Source organism: Plecotus auritus (assembly GCF_963455305.1).
Source record: "Plecotus auritus genome assembly, chromosome: 11".
Taxonomy (NCBI): domain Eukaryota; kingdom Metazoa; phylum Chordata; class Mammalia; order Chiroptera; family Vespertilionidae; genus Plecotus; species Plecotus auritus.
The window spans coordinates 10,884,481-10,905,537 of record NC_137777.1 but is presented as its reverse complement, the minus strand read 5'-3'; the positions used below and the strand labels follow the sequence as shown (position 1 = coordinate 10,905,537).

The 21,057-nt window shown below is 44.6% G+C and overlaps 2 protein-coding genes across 3 annotated transcripts in view; both read right to left on the bottom strand.

Annotated features, from left to right (window-relative positions):
- The window catches only part of CPQ (carboxypeptidase Q), a 385,779-nt gene extending 383,882 nt beyond the window's left edge, over nucleotides 1–1,897 (bottom strand). Inside the window, exon 1 of the mRNA XM_080646549.1 lies at nucleotides 1,562–1,897. The gene's annotated coding sequence lies outside the window, so the exon portion shown is untranslated. The remainder of the gene's footprint in view (nucleotides 1–1,561) is intronic.
- Nucleotides 1,898–4,735: 2,838 nt separating this feature from the next.
- SDC2 (syndecan 2) overlaps nucleotides 4,736–21,057 on the bottom strand; it is a 102,737-nt gene continuing 86,415 nt past the window's right edge. For both annotated transcript variants that reach the window (XM_080646189.1, XM_080646188.1), the window contains 4 exons: nucleotides 19,794–19,905; nucleotides 15,408–15,541; nucleotides 8,384–8,519; nucleotides 4,736–7,437 (listed from right to left, as the gene is read on the bottom strand). In XM_080646189.1, coding sequence (XP_080502315.1) covers nucleotides 7,274–7,437; nucleotides 8,384–8,519; nucleotides 15,408–15,541; nucleotides 19,794–19,905 — 546 coding nt within the window. In that variant the 3' untranslated portion in view covers nucleotides 4,736–7,273. The remainder of the gene's footprint in view (nucleotides 7,438–8,383; nucleotides 8,520–15,407; nucleotides 15,542–19,793; nucleotides 19,906–21,057) is intronic.

Below are 21,057 nucleotides of genomic sequence, written 5' to 3'. Positions count from 1 at the left end.
AACCTGGGACCTCTCAGTCCACAGGCTGGCAACATCTGTGTTTTAAGAAGTGCTCCTGGTGATTCCGATGCTTGCTAAGGTTTAAGAATGAATTTTAAGCCTAGGCCAGGTGATGTCACTCCTTGGTTTGAAATCCTGCAACAGCACTCCAAGGTCATTACAAGATCAGCTACAAGGACGTACATGTACCATCTGGCCCAGGGATCCCTCACTTACTGCCCACCACTCTAGTCTCCAGCTCACTTGCTTTTTGGCTGCACTCAAGGCCTCGGCACTTGCCATTTCTTTTACCTGCAAAGCTCCCAGCTCCCCAGGCCCTCCCCACCCACCATGACTGAATCCCTCACCACCTTCAAGCCTCTGCTCAAATGTCACCTGCTCATTGATATATTACAGACTTACTGTCTGACTCTTCGCACTAGAATATAAGTTCCTTGAGAGCAGGGACGTTGTGGTGTTGGCTCCTGTATTCCCAGAGCCTGGGCCTGTGCCCGGTATGCGGTGAGTGCCTGGGGAATGTCTGCGGGGGAGGGGAGCGATGAATAAATGAACCTGTATTGAGGTTCTACCAGATGACAGATATCGTGCGAAGTGCATCACCTCACTAAATGTGCATCGTTGAACTCCCACAAGGAAATGCAGCGCAGCATGTTAGTATCTTTACCTGACACGAGAAAAAATAAGCTGAGTGGGGGGAAAAAAGTGACATAGTAAAAAGAGGAAGGGACTGAAATGGGGTATAAGAAAAGGAAACTTTCTAGGATCCCCTAGCTGTGTCTGACCCGGAGCCAAGTCCACCTACATTTTGTTTTTGTGTGTTTTTTGTAAAAATGTATTTTATTGATTTTTTTACAGAGAGGAAGGGAGAGGGATAAAGAGTTAGAAACATCGATCAGCTGCCTCCTGCACACCCACTAACTGGGGATGTGCCCGCAACCAAGGTACATGCCCTTGACCGGAATCAAACCTGGGACCCTTCAGTCCGCAGGCCAACACTCTATCCACTGAGCCAAACCAGTTAGGGCTCCACCTACATTTTGGACCATCTTTATGCTTTTCCTTGCACCTGGTCTGGACAGAGGAAATCCAAGTTTACTTTGGAATTGGCCTTCGCGGAATGTCATTAAGGAGGCAGAAGCCCTGCTTTCGGTGACCCCAGGACAAGGCTAGGAGCAGAAGAACTACTGTTCTGTTTGCTATTTTCTCATTAAACACAGATAATAGAGACACGTCCTAAATATTCAAGTAGTTCTTCCTCCTCAGCCCAATTACTTAAAATATATATAAAAAAGACAGTTCACACTCTGTGTTATTAATGACCTGGCAGAAGTGGATGCTTTAACATGCTTATTAATTTGCTCAAAAATGAGCCCTCTCTGATACATAATGGAGATTTTCCTCCTTTGCACTTAAAGATTGTTTCCTGCTAAGCATCTGCTAAAATGAAAATCCAGTCCTGTGAGCAGAGCTAAAGAGTGAATCCAGTCATGAAATGGCTCATCTGAAAAGACAGCCTGCTAGAAGGCAGACCCAGGGCCATCCGCCGTCTCTATCTACTTACCTCTCCAGACTTTCTCATGTAGTCCCAAGGCTTTTAATTCCACTTACATGCTGTTCACTCCTGTGTCATCAGGGGGGGTCCAGGAAGGGAAACAGAACCCGTGCCGGTGATGCATAGAGGGAATTTAGTCCAGGAAACTGGTTACAAAGATGCTGGAAAGCTGGAAGAGCAAGCTGGGGAGGGTGAGATAACGGAGGGAACAGCATCCGCAGGAAGCTGCTATAAAGTGAGGTTTCTGAGAGGTTAGGAACCGTGGGAGCTGGGAGCTTGGAGGAGAGTCTGTCCACTGGGAATCCAAACCACAGAGGAGACGCACTCATGCTAGAGAAGCTGCCCAAAGCAGGGAGAGGGGAAAGTACTCTGGCTTCTCCCTTCCTCCTGACCTTTAGTCTTTCTTCTGCCAGTACCTTCTATTGGCCAAACTTTCTCGGAAGCCATTGGCAAAGAAGCTTGGGAAATGTAGTTTGCGTGGGTCATCCCTCTCTCCACTCTCACTTCTGCACTGAGCAGAGCAGGTAGGAGAAGGAATCATTCAGCATTCCTACAGGCAAGGGACGGACACTACTTCTCAATGAATGCCTCCCGTTCAGACCTCTTCTCTGAGCTCCGGATTCTTTCTTTCAGTTGTTCACCTGACACCTCCGCTTGGGTGCCTATCGTCCTAATTTAATTGGCCCAATCGGAACTCCCCCGTGTTGCCCCCTCTTAAGAGGTGACTCACCAAGCTCAGCCAAAAATATGGTGACATCTTTGCTTCCTTTCTTTCCCTAGTCGCTCCAACCTTTTAGTAAGACCTGTAGCTTCTACCTCCCAAAGCAGTTCCTCCAGTCCTTTCCATCTTTGCTATCACCACCTGAGGCCAAGCCAGCACCATTCTCCCGAGGTAACAATAATGGCTTCCTAACTGGCCATGCTACCCCACTGTCGCCTTATAATGCACCGGCCAGTGGTCAGTTCTTAGAGGTCAAGTGTAAGGAGTCAGGAGTTTATTCTAAGTGCTATAGGAGCCATTGAAGGGAGTAACATAAAATCATTTATATGTTAAAGATCAGCCTCGCTTCCTTTGTTTTATATATTTTATAAGGGAACAAAAAAATAAGGCAATTACACTCCTCAGCCCATCATCCCACCTCTTGTATCACTGTCCCCTTATCCTGAATTGCTGTGGCCAATAAAATGTGGGTGGGAGTGACATGTCACTACTAGGGGGAACCCTTAAAAGCCACTGTGTGCTTCACCACTCTTTTCCCTCTACCACCGTGACGGGCATCGTTCCAGATAGTGGGTGCTCCATCGGCCTGAGACCTGGGCTGAGGGTGACGATTATTCGGAGATCTGCCAACCCACGACACGTCGCCTGAGCAAGAAGTAAGGCTTTGCCATTGTAAGCTGCTGAGACTTTAAGATGGTTACTGCAGCGTACCCAGCCCATCTGGGCTGGCAGAGTCCTCAGTCCCTGGCATTAGCCTGCACCATAGCCATTATGGATATCACCACCGACTGTAACTCCCGCTGGTTTTATTGCTTTTCTTTCCACTATGCACCCCTCTCAAACCCCATGAGAGCAGGGCTCCATCTACCTAGTGCACCCACCCCTCTACCCCCCCAGCTTCTAGAAAAGGGCCCCGGGCAGAGCCAGTAGGCAAATATCTGTTGATTAAGCCTCGGATGCCTTGCACATACAAGCATCTGTTGCTTGAATGCTATATTGCCAAGGCACCTGGAATGAGTTAGTCTGCACTCAGCACATCTGAACACCAGAAGCCTAAAGCGTCACGCTGCCACTTGGGTTACACCCTTCCAGCTAACTCCCAGGACACCACGTTGCTCCCAAAGCGACCACGATTCCTTGGTCAGAAAAGGCCCCGCTAACCACCACATGCAGCAGAGAAACAACAAAAAAAAAAGGCATGAAATCTTTGAACCAAAAACATAAGCGTGAAGTCACCCAGAGTTAGGTGGGAGGGACAAAATTTATGTTAATACTGTTTTTACCACTAAATGGCAAACAGTTGTCCTATCCTTTTTAAAGTTTTCTATGCCAGCAAAATCTAATTCCCCAGAAATGGCCAAATCTCAAATTTCACTATTGTAATAAAATATTAGCACCAAAAAAACTCTAGTGTTTACTCAATTCATACTTCGTCTATCATCTGGCTTGATTCCTTTTCATGAGAAACCTCCTAGGGCAGGGGAGGGCAACATCTGGCCCATGGGCCACAGAAGGTCCAAGAAATCATCTGGTCTGGCCCTGCCAACGCATGAAGAGTGAGGTCATTAAATGTTTGACCAAATATAGCAGGCTAATCTTTAAGTTGATAATTTTGTATGGCCTGAGAATGATGTTATTTTAAATATCCAAATGGCCCTTGGCAGAAAAAAGGTTCCCCACCCCTGGCCTACGTCAACCAGAGTAAGGGAATTATGTTCTACTTATTTAGCTTAGTCTCCTAAACCCTATAGAAAGAGGCTGCATCCTCAATAAACAGGTGTATTTTGTTTAACTTGCAAAAAAGAAGTATCACGGCCCTAACTGGTTTGGCTCAGTGGATAGAGAATCGGCCTACAAACTGAAGGGTCCCAGGTTCGATTCTGGTCAAGGGCATGTACCTTGGTTGCAGGTACATCCCCAGAAGGGGGTGTGCAGGAGGCAGCTGATTGATGTTTCTCTCTCATCGATGTTTCTAACTCTCTATCCCTCTCCCTTCCTCTCTGTAAAAAATCAATAAAATATATTTTTAAAAAAAGAAGTGTATCACAAAGATACCAATTCACTCAACACTGGATCTGAAACTATCAACTTTTAACATTAATAGGTGGCAATGTCTGCAAACTTGTCCAACCCACATTCAATTTGATTAACCAGGTCCCCATTCACCTGCGGTTGAAACTTAAAAAAAGTGAGCTCACCCCATGTCCCCCCCATATGCTGAAAATGGGACAGTTTCAATTCTGCAGGTCTCCCGAACACAAGGCCATATTCACACAAAGGAAACCGTTTACACGTGGTTACAGAAACAGGACATTTTCATATTGGCTTTCATACTTAGACTGGACCCAACTTTTCCCGAACTCGGTAATCATCACTAACACTTCCTATAGCACTATTTATTGCATCTTAAAAGTGAGAAAAGAAAGCTCAGCAGAAAAGACACAGTGGACGAGGACTGGATGTCCATGTATACAATGGTTTTTACTTCCAGCATGACAGACTTTATTTTGGCACTTGAACAAATATTTTGCTTTACAGCAGTGACAAAATATTTGCTAGAAATGTTCTCTTCCTGGCACAGATTTTCCCAGCAGTTGTTATTCTACGAACTGACTTCCACTAGGCCCCGAGCTGGGAGAGGTAAGCCCACTAGATCCTTCGCCTGGAACCGAGGGGCACTGTACAGCTTTAGAGGCTGCGATCACTGCCTTTTAATCCCTCCAGAGTGGACCGGTTCTGCACGTAGCGGGCAGGAATTTGAGAATTCGAGCCACTAAGAATTTAAGTAAACACTGTTCCAAGTGTTGTTTTAAATTAAAAAAAAAAAAAAAAAAAAAAGAGTCCTGTGGCAATTCCAGGGAATTGTCTCTAAATGAAGTATTCATCTTTATTAAAAGTAAATTCTATGTTGGAAAGGCTACTGTTTTTGCTGTCTTCTTCCTATTCTGGCAGCCCACAATTTAAGAGAAAATAAATGGTAAAGTAGAAAAAGGAAACGTTTCGTTAGAAAGAAGTACCCAGGCAGGGGACTCATACTTCCATCTCCCCCGCAGACATCAATGCTTGTTGCAATTTCAACCCTAAGCAGCAAAGGCCTCCTTTTCATACACAGAGCCTCCCCGCCCTTCTCTCTTTAAATGATGGGAGTTCCATTTATGAGTGCTTCGCTTTGGCTGCAGGAGAGAGTTGGAGCACAGTTTCAAAGGTAAATCAACCTATAAAACTAAATCTCAGCACTAGCCAGTTTGGCTCAGTGAATAGAGCGTCGGCCATGGCCTGAAGGGGCCTGGGTTCCATTCAGGTCACAACTCAGTCGAAGGCGCAATCCCTGGCAATCCCCAGCCCGGGTCTGGCACGTGCAGGAGGCAACTAATCGATGTGTCTCTCTCACATCGATGTTTCTCTCCCCCTCCCTTCCAATCTCTCTAAAAAAAAACAAAAAACAAAACAAAAAAAAACCAAAACCAAATCAATGGGAAAATGTCCTCAAGAGAGGATTAACAAGAAAAACGAAATCTTAGATACCAACGTCAGGAAACTCCCTTCCATTCTTTGGAATTTATAACCTTAAACTGTTTGCAAAAGCAGGCATCTGTCTCCACATTGCCATCAGCTATCCGGTAAAGGTTGCAAACTTCAGTTCCCATCCTGGCAGTCTTCTAATATCCACGCCCCAATACGCACAGGATGATACATTCAGATTTCCTCTGGCCAATCGGGAGGCGAATCTGTAACAGCCTCGATGAGGAGCTCTCGCGTTGTGACTCAGACACTGAGGACCACTCAGAAATCAAACCCACATCATCCCTGAGAGCAGACCGTCATTAGCCAAGGGGAGATGTACATTTGATCGAAATGTGCAAAATTTATAACAGTGACATTTTCCATTATGAGGCCACATGATTTATTCAGTAGTTTTTATGTTCCCAAATTACAATTTATGTCTATTCATAAGTCTACAAAAAAGTTACCATTAGAATTGTCTGTGCTTATAAAATACCAACTTTTTTTTTTTAACTGTTATATATACTCATTAACACCAGTCTGTGACAAGTTACATAGAATCATAGGCACTTCAAAGGCTTAAAAAGACGCTTACAACTTAAATGCATTTTTAGGAACAAAAACTGATTTTTCCTCAAACTCCTACTCGTACCTTCAAATTGCAAGAAATTAACAAATACAGTGGCCAAAGGAATCTGTAGCAACTTCTCAAAATACTGTTAGCATCTTTGGGTTTGCTGAGGCTTGTCAGTAACTCACATCAAATCCCCCCAAAAGAAGATCTGATTAGATATGACTAAACAGTTTTCTGGTAATAATCCAATTTTACACATTACTTTGCTCTTGCAAATCTGCCTGAAGCTACAGGTAATGAAAAACAAAGTGTAAAATGGATAGTCTGACACTTAAAAAAATGTATACAAAGTGGAGGTTAAAGTTTACATATTTGAAAATCACATATACACTAAATTACCATTATCTAAATTATCCAAAGACAAATTGCACCGTAACAGCTACAAAAGGCGTAGAGTTTTGTTTTGTTTTTCACGGGACACAAGGGGAGAGCCGAGGAGAGGAAGGGAACAACAGATAAATTAACAAAGTTAAGACCAACTTGGCTCGGTCCGGTGGAGACATGCTGACACAAATTAAACAGCGTTCATCGTCGAACCACTGAAGAAAAACAATCATTTGCGCATAAAAGTTTAGACCGATTCCATGAACATTGAGAATTTTCATAACAATATTTTGCCACTGCTACTCACAGAACACTGCAGATGTTAAGTTTTCATTTTATGTTGTTCTAAAGAAATACATGTAAAGTTTTAAATACAATGGGGTTTTATCATTAAAGTGCCAGAATGGCTCTTTAATGAAAAACAAAAAAACAAAACAAAAAAAAAACAAAAAAAAAACAAAGATCTTCATTATTCTATGCAAAAGCTTTATTTTTTAAAGTTCAGTGATCTCATAAATAGAGACACCAAGTGGGAGTTTCACGCATAAAACTCCTTAGTAGGTGCCTTCTGGTAAGCGGCACTGGATGGTTTGCGTTCTCCGAGGTCGTAGCTTCCCTCATCCTTCTTTCTCATGCGATACACCAGCAGCAGAATGAGGAAGATGGCAAAGAGGAAGCCAATCACTCCGCCAGCGATGACGGCTGCAACACACCAAGAGGGACACTGCTTTCAGAAGAAGACTGGGGCTGCAGAAGTCGCTTTGTCACGCCCCATCTATCTCACAACCCTTTCCTCAAAGGCTTAACTGGAAAACCCCCCAAATGTTAAAACCTGGATTCAAGGAAGCAACCAGGCAATTGTGCAAAGCTGACATTCCTCGGGAAGGTACCATACTTTCTTTGATTTGTATTAATAATATCACCCAAAAGCCTCATTAAGAAAAATCTAGCTGTGAGGCTCAACTAATTCCATCCTTTAAGACTCTTTCCTCTTTTCCGTTCTCACATTTCACAGTCTCATCTGCTAACTGCTTTTTCCATGAAAACAAAACATGATTTACTTAAGTTTTGTAAGAGTAGGGGGGAAAAAAAGCTTGCAAATTTTTTTTTCTGGACTTGAATTTGGGGCTATCCTTTCAAGGATATCGTGTTCTTAAATCTTGCCAATCTTCCCCTCTAAAATCAAACGTTCACACTTTCATCAGATACGTCACAAGGAGAGCAACATCCGTAATGCCTTGGGTGTGTTCCTTGTGTCAACTGCCTTCTCTCCACCAAGATCTTTTCCTTCTCTGTCATTTACGTTGAGAACGACTGACAGATCTTCACTTCCTGCCCTCCCCCACACCCAGTTGTTCTGGACCAATTCACACCTTAACTTTCCTCTTCTGCCCCCGCCCGCAGCTCCCCCACAACGGCTGGCTGGCCGAGGGCGAGCCTGAGAGAGTGGACAGAAAACAAGGACATGTGCCTAACTCTTGCCTCTCGTGCTGGAATGAGACCCGCTCCCCTCCCCACCCCCTCTCCCAGGCTGCTTTCTGAGAAAGGTGACATTCAGCAAACTTTGCCTTCACCCCTGAACCTCACTTAGACAAACAGAGAAGTCCATTTAAGGACCCTCTCCCCTGCCCCCTGCCAGGCGACTCACCTGCCAGGACTTCTGTTCTTTTAAACAGATTGTCTGGGTGCTTCTCAGTGTACACATTTGTCTCCTCTTCAGCTGGGTCCCTTTTCCTTTCTGAGTCCCCGGGGTGAACTTCCTCCTTATCGATTTCTTCAGGTGACTGGTATGGGAAAAGGGAAAGATCGTAAAGATGTTTTAATGTGCTAAAAAGAAGAGTAAGTATATTTCAAAGTTGCTTTTTTCCCCCCCCAAACAATGAGTTTAGGAAATGATTGGGATAATCACTTTTTGTGATGTTTTTACCAAATGGGTGAGTTCTATGATAAACCCATATAGTTCATGGGTTTTTGTTTTTTTTAATCCTTTATTGTTAAAAGTACATGAGTCTCCTTTTTTCCCCATTCTCTCTCAGCCCGCTCCCTCCCCCCAGCACAGGCCCTCACCCCCTACTGTCGGTATCCATTGGTTATGCTCATAGGCATGCATACAAGTCCTTTAGTTGATCTCTTACCACCATCCTCCCGCCCTCCCAGGTCTTCCCTCTGTGATTTTGACCGTCTGTTTGATGCTTCTATGTTTCTGGATCTATTTTTGCTCATTGGTTTATGTTGTTCATTATATTCCACTATTGAGTGAGATCATGTGATACTTATTTTTCTCCAACTGGCTTCTTTCGCTTAGCATAATGCTCTCCATATCCATCCCTGCTGTTGCAAATGGTAAGAGTTCCTTCTTTTTTACAGCAGCGTAGTATTCCATTGTGTATATGTACCAGCTTTTAATTCACTCATCTGCTGATGGGCACTTAGGCAGTTTCCAAGTCTTAGCTATTGTAAATTGCACTGCTATGAACATAGGGGTGCATATATTCTTTCTGATTGGTGTTTCAGATTTCTTGGGGTATATTCCTAGAAGTGGGATCACTGGGTCAAATGGGAGTTCCATTTTTAATTTTTGGAGGAAAAGCCATACTGTTTTCCACAGTGGCTGTTCATTCCCACCGGCAGTGCAGGAGGGTTCCTTTTTCTCCGCATCCTCTCCAGCGCTTGTTGTTTGTTGATTTGTTGATGGTACCTATTCTGACAGGTATAGATGGTACCTCATTGTCCTTTTGATTTGCATCTCTTGGATGATTAGTGACTTTGAACATTTTTTCATATGCTTCTTAGCCTTCTATATGTCCACTTTCGAAAAGTGTTTTTACCCATTTTTTGATTGGATTGTTTACCTAGTTCATGGTTTTTTAATAACAGAAAATCACGTGTATTGGCAAGATGGAGAGTTCATAACAATCCTGATGACATGGTTAGGTTGTTTTAGGTGACGTTGCAAAAGATCTCTACTTTCTCACACTCCTCTGACCTCAGGCCATCCTTAGGCGCTGGCTGTTCAGCCCAGGGCATTGTAGCAGTTCTTACCCCATCCATTTGCCACACCGGGCATTGCGGGCATTGCGACAGCTTCCTTTCAGGCATTGTCTCCAGGTGCTCTCTAAGGGTTCTTCCTGATCCCTCTCTGTGGAGAGTGCCCCCCAGGCTTGCTCTATAGCCCTCGCCTCTACTCATGCATTCTTGCAACTCAGGGAGCCCTGAACTAGAGCTTCAGGGGACCTGGGTGCTGCAAGTAGCTCCTGTGTGACCCTAGGTCACACCACTTTCTGGACCTCGGGTTTGGTCTGTTTGTTTGTTTTACCAATGAAGAACACTCGCAGGCTCTTGGTTATTCTACAATTCCAAAGACTGAGTCTAAGATAATCACTCTCAAAACATCATCTCCAGTCAGCGTTATCATCATCTACCCAGCTGCCTATAGGACACTAACCCTTGGCTGAAGCACCGAATAAGATCAATCTTCTTTCTATTTCCATTCATGGTACCAACTATTCTTTTGCCCCCCCACCCTAAGTTATTATGTTTGCACCATCCAAGCTGTATCACAGTTCGCTGTATCACAATCCTGTCAATTTGCCTTTCACCATTCTCTCCAATAAGTTCCTTCCCTTGCACTCTCATTTCCACAGCCTCAGGTCTTTATCACACCACACCCACATTCTTGCAACAACCTCATAACCGCATATATCGGGGGGCTTCTAGACTCCCCCACAAGCCTAATCCCCACTAGGAAACCCTGCACAGCCATCTCTATTGCCACTTACTTACCAAAATTGACCTTAACATCTGTGACTTGGTTCATGTATTTCTCCTAACTCCAATCCAAATTTTTCACTTCTTGCATTGTCCATCTGTCCCTAACAAAGCCCTCCCTCATCTTTCACCTCTCCAAAACCCCAGAACACTTTACAGTCTATAACATCAACACATAAGTCATCTATTGGCTTTCTAGCATTCAGCTCTATCACTGTCTCTCTTGTGTGAATGACCTATGGTTACAGTGAAACCCAAAAAGTTAAAAAAAAAGAAAAAAAAAAGATGCAGGCCCTACCACTAGAGATTCTGTTTCAATGGGTTTGGGGTGGGGAAGCTACCACTGATTTTTTGTTGTTTTTAAAGCTCGTCAGACAATTTTATGGTTTGAAGACCACTGGGTTAGAGAATCTTAAGTTTATGTGAGTTACTTACTCTCTGAGCCTGAAGTTCTTGTTGGTCACCACTATTGATGAAAAGCACTGTCAATGCTTTGGGCTAATCTTGAAGACAATAATCTCTTTTAGCTCTACTGCTCTTCCTAAGAATAGCCAACCATCTTCATTAGGACACTAAGCTATGATCCAGTTAATGCCTGACTGCTTTCTGAAGGTCAGGGTTCATCCAAAGTGGTAGCCTACTACTTACTTCTAGATGAATAAATAACCTTGGAAAGATCTCACCTTCTTGGGGTGCCTTAAACAATCATGGGCATTTCTAAGAAGGACTATAGTAAACTAGACCCATTTGAAATCCAGAGTATGTGAGGTCAGTGGGTCCCTGCCTCGGTGACAGAGCTTTAGACTTCCAGTGAGGATAGTATGTAGTACAGTGTGAGACAGTGCCTTACTTTCCCAATGTGCTATAACTTACAAACAAAACAAACAAAACAAAAAGCCGTGGCCATGGATAAGTGATCATTTTTCATAGCTGCACAAAATACATCTAAAATCTCACATCCTTGTGAGAGAAGAAAATATGGAAGGTCTCCCCAGGGCCTCATGTACCAAACAAAAAGCAGAAGAGGGAAGCTCCCTGGTAGTACTCTGCTTGAGTTTCCTCCATTCTCCTCATGAAATCCCACCACTAGTCAGCTGCCTGACAGAGGGACAAACAACTCAACAGACAAGAGAAGGGTTATGTGGGTTCTAACCTAGGGACATTTTCACCGCTCATTAGCACTGCCACTAGAGTTTAGGAAAGGGAAGAGGAAACTCACATGGGTGGATACTCTCAGGTTTGTGACTAGGGAAGGAGGTAAGCAAGTTCTGGTGGCAAACGAGATGGAATAAGCAGCCACTGTGAAATAAGAGACGAGTTTACCTTGCCCACATCATCTCTGTCCCACTGTTATGACAAATATCATGATGGCCCTTCCGGTTTTTGGAGTCCCTACAATCCTTTGAGAGTTGACACTTGGATTCCCCCTGACTCAGCTTCTAATCCAGCAGCAGGGACGCAGCTTGCATGCCAGGGCTCCTCGAGTGTGGGGACAGGAGGTTGCACAGAACTGGGGTCCCCGTGCTCCTAGGGGGATGGTCCATCAGTGCACAAGCATCCAGGTTCCCTGAATAGGACATTTACTCTTTAAATTGAAAAGTTTTATTGTATGGAAGCAGGGGCTTGACGAAGAAGAATTCTTTCTACAGTATATAATTAGTATGAAATACCGTAACTCCTATATATACGTGCTAAATCAAAGTGGCAAAAGGAGAACAGATGATTTCATGAAGCCGATTAAAGATCTGTCACATCCATGTCTGCCTGTCTAAATGCCATGGAAATGTAATGGAAGGAAAGATTAAGAGCAATGTTCTACTTGAACAAATAACTGTTCTTTTTATTTTTTGTCACATAAATGTACATCAAACTAGAAAAAGTACCTTTAATGGTGACATTCATGCCATAGTGAGACCCATTCAAAAGCCAAGTCTACATTAATAGTATCCTAGAGGCAATGTTTAATTTAGCTGTGCCATGTAACTACAAAATAAAACAATTAATCACTAGTATTAATATTATTCATTATCAATGATCAGTGCCTAGAATAGTATTTGACACATCATGGATAGCACTCAATAAATCTCCCATGAATGAATGAAATTATTACTATACAAATGATAGTAGGAATGCAAATATATTTAAATGTTTGAAGATCCATAATTTCTGCACTCACCTGCCAAACATGTATCTTCTTTATCGTGACCTGACACAGTTACTTACTTAAAGCTAATTTTTAAAAACTTAAAATCAATTTTCAATCCATAGTTGACCAGAACTCTATGACAAATTGGATTTGGCTTAGGATACTATTTATCACTGAAAGCCAGAACTGAGTTTCTGGCCTCAAGCTAATGAGTCCAAATGGTCAGCCGTGACACGTGGTTCAAATAAAAATGTGGCAAAGCCAAATGCCTGTGGTAAGAGCCACAATGGGGAATTGTGCCACACGCGCTCTGGGGTGTTCCGCCATCCCACCATCTGCATTTCCCACCTTCCTCTTCTTTCTTTCATTCACTCAACTTCATACATTTATGGAGCAGCTACCATGCACGGACAAGCACATGCCAGGTGTGTCTGCCTCGCTGCTCACAGAGCTTCGCCTTTCTTTCCTGTCACCCGGCCTGTGAAGCCGATCAGCTACTGACCCTTCTGAGTCCTCCAGAGAGCACTTCAGTCTGGAGAAGGTTGACCTGGCTACTCCACATCTGCGGACACCCTTCCAGCTGCGTCATTCACCATCCACCACAGTCACTGGGAGGACAGAGGATGGAGGATCGGGGGAGGGGATGGCAAGGGGGGACGGACAAAGGCACTCAGTAAGGGTAGGAAAATGGAAGGGCAGGAAGCCCACCGGTGTTCCTGCCTGCAGAGGGGCGGGTGCTGCTTATTCCAGAAAAGGCCTGTCACTGCCTGCATGACACAGCCTTGCACATCCTATCTGCCCCAGAAGCTTGGCACCAACAGGTGGGTGAGCTCCAAGAAGGAATGATGTTAATCAGATCCCGTACGCAGCACACTGCCTGGGCTGTCTACGCGGTCTACCGCTGCAGTTGTTACACATGTTTATTTGGCAAATGGGCTTGGTCTCCACTGCTCTGACCAAATGCAGTTAAGACTTACAGAATGTTTACCAGGACTCGAGGGCCATGTAACCTGCCCTCCTCACATTTAATCTTTCTCAATGATCCATGAGAAATGGGCTCAGAGAAGCTCAGAAATTTGACCAGACCCAGGATGTAAAACCCAGGCTTTCTTCAGACTCTAATATGCGTTTTCCAACATTAAAAAGCTTATCTAGTAGTGGGTGGCCAGCTCCTATTGCCAGTTCATGGCAATGGAACATTAGTAAAGCCAAAATCACAAGTCTTAGAGTTTTCTTTAGCTAGTACCTCTGCTCTGCTCTTATTTCTTGATGTCAGCTCTCAAAACGAATATATAGAGATGTACTAAGATCATCATTATCATTGAAAGAGGTCAAAGTTTATATACCATTGATGATGAGCTGGTGGAGACTGAGAAAAAACTTATTGCAATTTGTATCTGGAATCTTCTTATTCCATAACCTATTTCAGCATATGTAAATTTCCCAATGGTTTTCACTCAGAACAAATTCTTTATGGAATGAAAATAAATTTTCTTGGCTTGGGCCAAATAAATAAAAATGATTTTGTTTCTTAATTTGTCTGTGAGTTCCTTTAAAAGGACCACCCTTTAAAAAATATTTATGTAGCCCAGCCAGTGTGGCTCAGTGAGTGAGCATCAACCTATGAACCAGGAGGTCACAGTTTGATTCCCGACAGGGCACATGCCTGGGTTGTAGAACTATCCCTAGTAGGAGGTGTGCAGGAGGCAGCCAATCAGTGATTTTCTGTCATCACTGAAGTTTCTCTCTCTCTCTCTCTCTCTCTCTCTCTCTCTCTCTCTCTCTCTCTCTCCCCCTCTCCATTCCTCTCTGAAATCAATAAAAATATATTTTAAAATACTCATATATAAGCTAAAAGTAGGTAAGTAGAATGAGTTATCAAGCCATGAAGAGGTGAAGGAACCTTAAACACATATCTTGAAAGAAGACATTCTGAAAAGGCTACAAAGTGTATGATTCCAACTATGTGACATTCTGGAAAAGGCAAAACGATGGAGACAGTGAAAAGATCAGCGGTTGCTAGGGTTTGGTGGGGGGAGAACAGACAGCACACAGAGGAGTTTTAGGGCAGTGAAGGTGTGCTGTATGACCCTACAATGCTGGATACATGTCATTATGCATCTGTCAGAACCCAAACCATGACAACTCAAAGAAGGTGAAGTATGGACTTTGGGTGACAATGACATGTCAACGTACCCTCTGGTGCAGGTTGTTGAGAGTAGGGGAGGCTGTGCGTAGGTGGGGCCAGATGGTAAAAGGAACTTTCGGTGCTTCCCACTCAATTTTGCTGTGACCTAAAACTGCTTGAAAAAACAAAGCCTGCCGGGCCAGTGTGGCTCAGTGGTTGAGCATCAACCTATGAACCAGGAGGTCATGGTTCCATTCCTGATCAGGGCACATGCCTGGGTTTCGGGCTTGATCCCCAGTAGGAGGCATGCAGGAGGCAGCCCATCAATGATTCTCTCTCATCACTGATGTTTCTCTCTCTCTCTCCCTCTCCATTCCTCTCTGAAATCAATGAAAATATATTTTAAAAAAATAAAAACAAAGTCTACTTAACACACAAAAGGAGTAGCCAGTGAGTAAAAGTCAAAACCATCATAAAGGGTAAGTAAGAGCCATTTACAACAATGTGTAACAAAAGACCATTCATCCTCCCCTATTTTAAAATGGGGGCCCCCTTAAAAGAACTGGTCTGTATCATTAAATGAAGGAGCGTTCGTAGTAACCTGACAACGCCACGCGGAACAAAACCCACCTTCGTCTGAGAAGGTATCTTGTTCTGCGTCTTCAGCGTCGTGCTTTCCACTCTGGGAGCAGCACTAGAGGACGGTATGTTTGCAAGCGGTCGAGATGTTGTCAGCTCGGGACTCTCCACGTCCTCATCCGTTCCTGGGGAAAGGAGCAAAGAGGAGCTGAGTACATGAATCACAATGCAGGTTTCCGCATCATCAGATGATACTGTCAAAGGCCGACACCAACAGAGCCATGTTCTTTCAAAACGGCTGCTCGTCAAGAACTCGGCAGCGCACGCTGGGATGAAGACGTGATTTCAAAGTGGATCAGTGGGGAGCCTGGCAAGTTTCAAAAAGAATACCATCCTGAACATTCTCCAGTGGCCCTTCGTTGACTTGTAACGGTTGATCTTTCCTGCTCAATGAGATGTCTTCCCTTCCACATGCTCTATTTTCCATTTTAAAACAATAACCAAAAAAGGAGAACTCTCCCATGGCTGACCCCTCTCTGAGGAAGCTGCTGCCCTGGGTCCCCTCGGCTTGGCCAGACTTTTCCACTGGTGCTGTGACTACTCACAGGCTCACTTCCGCACCGTCTGCTCCCCTCCCTCTAGTCAGAGATGTTTCCTGTCATCACATACACTATGGTCCTGTTTTGTTAAGGTCACCAAGGCTCTCCATGTTTCTAGATCCAGTGGCATTTTCCATAATGGTTCTCATCTAATCGCATCTCCTAGCACCACTGCGCACTTGTCGACCATCATCTCCTTCTTGAAACTTTATCTCTGGGCTTCTATGACTTTGACTTCCTGGCTTTCCCCTCACCTCTCGGCTACTTGTCTCCTTTGCAGATTCATTCACTTCTATGTGGACACAAAATATCAACACTTCCTTAGGATTCAGCCCTAGGTTGCTTTAAAAAAAAAAAAAAAATATATATATATATATATATATATATATATATATATATATATATATATATATATATATATAATTGATTTCAGGGAGGAAGGGAAAGGGAGAGAGAGACAGAAACATCAATGATGAGATAGAATCATTAATTGGCTGCCTCCTTGCACGCCCCACACTGGGGATCGAGCCTGCAACCCAGGCACGTGCCCTGACTGGGAATCAAACTGTGACCTCCTGGTTCATAGGCCAACGCTCAACCACTGAGCCACACTGGCTGGGTGGCCCTAGGCTTCTTACTCTGCACTTTTTATTCTCATCCATGCTCATGGCTTCAATTACCAACCAAATATAAAAGAAACCTAAGTTTATATATTAGTTTTTATCACTTCTCTGAAATTCAGACGTACATATCCACAGGCCTACTTGACATTTTACTGAATGACTCAACTGTACTACACACCTCTAAAATATCCAAAACAGAAATCATCACCTCCCTCCCTCTCGCCCCACAAACCTGGTGACACCTTGCAATGAATGAACCCTCCACTCCTATAAATCACAACTCTGACTTCCTCTTCCTCCCACCCCATCGAGCCAATCGCCCAGTTCTACTGATTTTACCTTCTTATGTCTCTTCATCCTAACACCTTTCTACAGTCCCAGGGCAACCACACTCATCCAAGCCACAGTAATCTTTCCAGGAACCATCATACCTGCCTTCCTCCTAAGAGCCCCCTTTCAGTCCACTATACACACACTGGCGGTGACCCCATCTTCCTCCCGTTTTAAACTATTATCCTGGGTCCAGCCAGTGTGGCTCAGTGGTTGAGTTGAGCGTTGACCTATGAACCAGGAGGTCACAGTTCGATTCCTGGTCAGGGCACATGCCCCGGTTGTGGGCTCAATCCCCAGTGTGGGGTGTGCAAGAGGCAGCCGATCAATGCTTCTCTCTCATTACTGATGTTTCTACCTCTCTCTCCCTCTCCCTTCCTCTCTGAAATCAATAAAAATATATATTTTTTAAAACTATTACAATGGCTCTCCACTGCTCTTGAGATGAACATTAAATGCCTCAAGCCCAGCCTTGCCTACCTCTCCAGTTTCCATGAGCAACATCTTCCCTATTGCCTGTCCCATGTGGTCCCCTCATGTTCTGCCAGAAAGCAAGCTTCGTTGATTCCTAACTCACCTCTGGATCTCAGCACAAAAGCCATCCCTCGGGAAAGACCTCAGAGTCTTCTGTTAAGTTAATTTTTAGTACCACCTCTGTTACCCTAATTGCATTTATCACAGTTTGTAATGACACATTTATCTGTGTAACTATTGACTGAAGTTTCCCTCCAGGACTGGTCCAAATGATGAACTTCTTTGCAGCAATCATGTGCCCCAGGCTGGGGTCAGGGCAGAGCAATGCCAGCCCACATCTAAGCCTCTACTTGAGCCACCTGATTAGTGGGCTCAGGACTTCCAGTGACTCACTCCAAACCCCTTTCACCCTGATGGGGGCATGGGGATTAGCAGAGGAACAGCACTGCGTAGATATGAAACTTAAAGACAATCAGCAGAAATCAGCAAAATGACATGAACAACAACTACAGATCTCTAACAACTCTTGTATTCTAAAACCTGTGAAATGCAGATAAACAACTATCCATGTTTATTATTTCCTGGGACAGTTTGAAGATGACAGTTAGTTAGAAAGCACTGCTGAGGTGCCAAAGAAGAAAAAGAGGTGCCATGAGCGAAATATATTAATAGAGTTGTGGGCTATGGAGAAGCACTCTTTTCACACTCAATCTGTGTGTGCAATATATATCACTCTCCCGAGAATAACGAGGGCTATTTTTACCTTAGGATTGCACTGTAAGCTCATTGTTACTAGGTCAGCCACAACCTCACTTGTCTTTTGCAGACTTGCCATTTGCTAACTTAAAACACGCACTCTGATGTAGCGAGATCTCTACCAAAGATACAGTGGATCTGAATTTATTCTGGGTCACTCTGAAGCCAGGCCAATCTGATTATCAGACAACTATACTCAGCCTAACTTGTACCAGCTGTTGAATTTACAATGGAAATTTAAAGCAAGAAAGGTCCCGAATAAGACTTTTCTAGTGTGTTGCTGACCACAAATTCCTAACTTGATCATTAATGAAATACATGTACAAGCTCTTCCTGTTTTCAGCTTCTTGGGGGCTATTCCTGGCCCAGGTGAAACATGTACTATGTACTGTGGGTTGCGGAAACGGCCAGAATCGCTCATTCCTCCTCGTTCCCACGTCCTCTGCAATGTCACTTTGTAGCTCTTTCGTTAAGAGGTGGAGTATGGGCGAGCCTTGCTTCGACCGATAAAAGGTGGTAGGGATGCTGCGCCAGTTCTAAGCCGAGGCTTTCAGAGGCTTTGCACAGTTCTGCTCTCTGGGGAGCTCTGCCTCCACCCTGTGAACAAAAGGCTGGCCTGCTAGAGGATGAGAGACCATGTGGACCAGAGCCAAGTCTGCCCAGCTGCTTCACACATATGACAAAGTCCGGCCAAGGTCAGCAAAGCTGCCTTCCCAACCTGCAGCTGACCACTGACATGTGCAGGAGCCCGTTTGGCCCAGTTTAAACTGCCAACCCATACAACGATGAGCTAAGTACGTGACTTGTTTTTATTCACAACGTTTGGGGATGGTTTGTTATAGAGCATCACGGAGGCAACAGATAACTGATACACCAAGGAGTTGAGGCTATCCCTGCTACATTCTCCCTTCTACTTTTGAACAATACCCTAGGACAGTGGTCGGCAAACTGCAGCTCGCGAGCCACATGCGGCTCACAAGCCGCGGTTTGCCGCTCTGTTGACTAATGAGTTTGCCGACCACTGGGATAGGGGCTTAATCACAAGGAACTACAACAGCCTGTAATTATTGAAATCGAGAGTCTAGGTCAGTGGTCGGCAAACTCATTAGTCAACAGAGCGGCAAAACGCGGCTTGCGAGCCGCCGTTTGCCGACCACTGCCCTAGGAGTAACTAACTAGAACTCTCCTTGGTGTCATCCATAATCTTCAACCTAGGGTTGGCCATTTTATAAAACTAGTGTTTGAAGGATTTGTTTTGAAGGAGTTGTTTTCATGACATCACTCTCAAACCCTGAATAATAAAATTAAAAGCTAATGTTGACAGAACACTGACTACATGCCAAGCAGCAAACTCTTAAGAGCTCTGAGATGTGCCAACCCCTTTAATCCTCACAACACGCCTATGTGGTAGGGACCTCCCATTCTATTCATGAGGAAACTGAGGTCCAGCCAAGTTAAATACACTCCCAAGATCTCACAGCTTAGGTGACGGGGAGCTAGAATTCACACCCAGGCACTTGGACTCAAAGAGCAGGCTCTTAACCCCTGTGCACTTTGCCTGTCTCCCTGTCCAAGCCAGGACACTGTGTGTGCATGTGTGTGTGCACACGTGCAAGCATGGAGAACGGAGGTGAGGGTGACGTCCCCGGCCTTACCCGAGCCTGATGCAGAAGCATAGTCATCGTCATCAATGGGATACACTCCAGAAGCATCTTCAATGGAGCTGTTGTCAAGGTACATGTCTTTATCAGACGTCAGCTCCGCCCTCTGAGAAAGGAAAGAGAAGGGATTCAGGACGGTGAGGAAATGAGGGATGTGCTTATTACCTTCCTCTTCAGGTTTACACTGCAGTGACCACCCCTCCCTCTCCTCTGTGCCCCTGAACCCCCACTTCTGGCCCTGCCCTTCCTCGGGGCTCCCTGCTAATGTGTATGAAGGGCTGGCCATAGACGAAAGCCCCTAGGGAGGCCTATGTGGCCTAATCCATAGAACGAAGGTGGCACAGAGACCTCAGCACCTATCATGCGTGGATTTGGTTGCATTCCGCTAACCCTGAGCTTTGGGGGCCCAGGGCTAGTTTTAAGCCATCTCCGGCATTCACTTTGTCACAGTCACTGTGCAGCTTACCGGGAAAGCTACAAAACACTGAAATCATTTCAGACTTTCTTGGGGATGCATACAAAGGTATGAAGGTGCTTATGCTAAATCATCACCCAGGGATCCATCAAGGCCCACCAATGTTGTTTGCCGGCCTGGCCATGCTCAGAGCTTTGGCCACGCTTATCCCTACAGCCAAGTGCTCCCCAGGGGGCTGGGCAGTCCAGAGCTTTCCGCCACAGCCCAGATCCAGGCAGAGGCCCGGCACGGCACCTTCCGAAGAGCAGGGCCAGCAATGCTCAACTGACAAAGTGCAAAAGCCCACCGTGAGCCCGCCTCCAGGGCTCGCTGGCTCAGCAGAGCCTTCGTGGCCAATGCAGATAAGCCCACACTCGCACCTTCTTTTTATATTTCTGCCACTCGGTAACCGCGAATCGCACGCCGGCTATGTCGGATCACTCACCAAGTATACCAATTCCACAGCTTTTAGCTCTTTAATACGAATGAGTAACACGCATGTCTTGACGGCAGAGTAGACATGCAATTATTTTTTTCTTCAAATGGTTTTAGTAAACTGGTATTTTACCACCAATATCTCATCAGAGCCCAGGAACAAATACAGCAGACTCTGCCTCTAAACGATCTTTGTGTTTGGAAACAGGGCCATGTTCATTATTGTCCTATTTTTAAACGTCAAATAGAATGTTTGTTCCTAACGGGAATTATTAAAAAAAAAAAAAATGTTTCCTTTAGTACATTGGCTTTCATCAGATTTCCCCTGAAAATAAAATAAAACTTTCTGTTCTATGACTGGAACCTTCC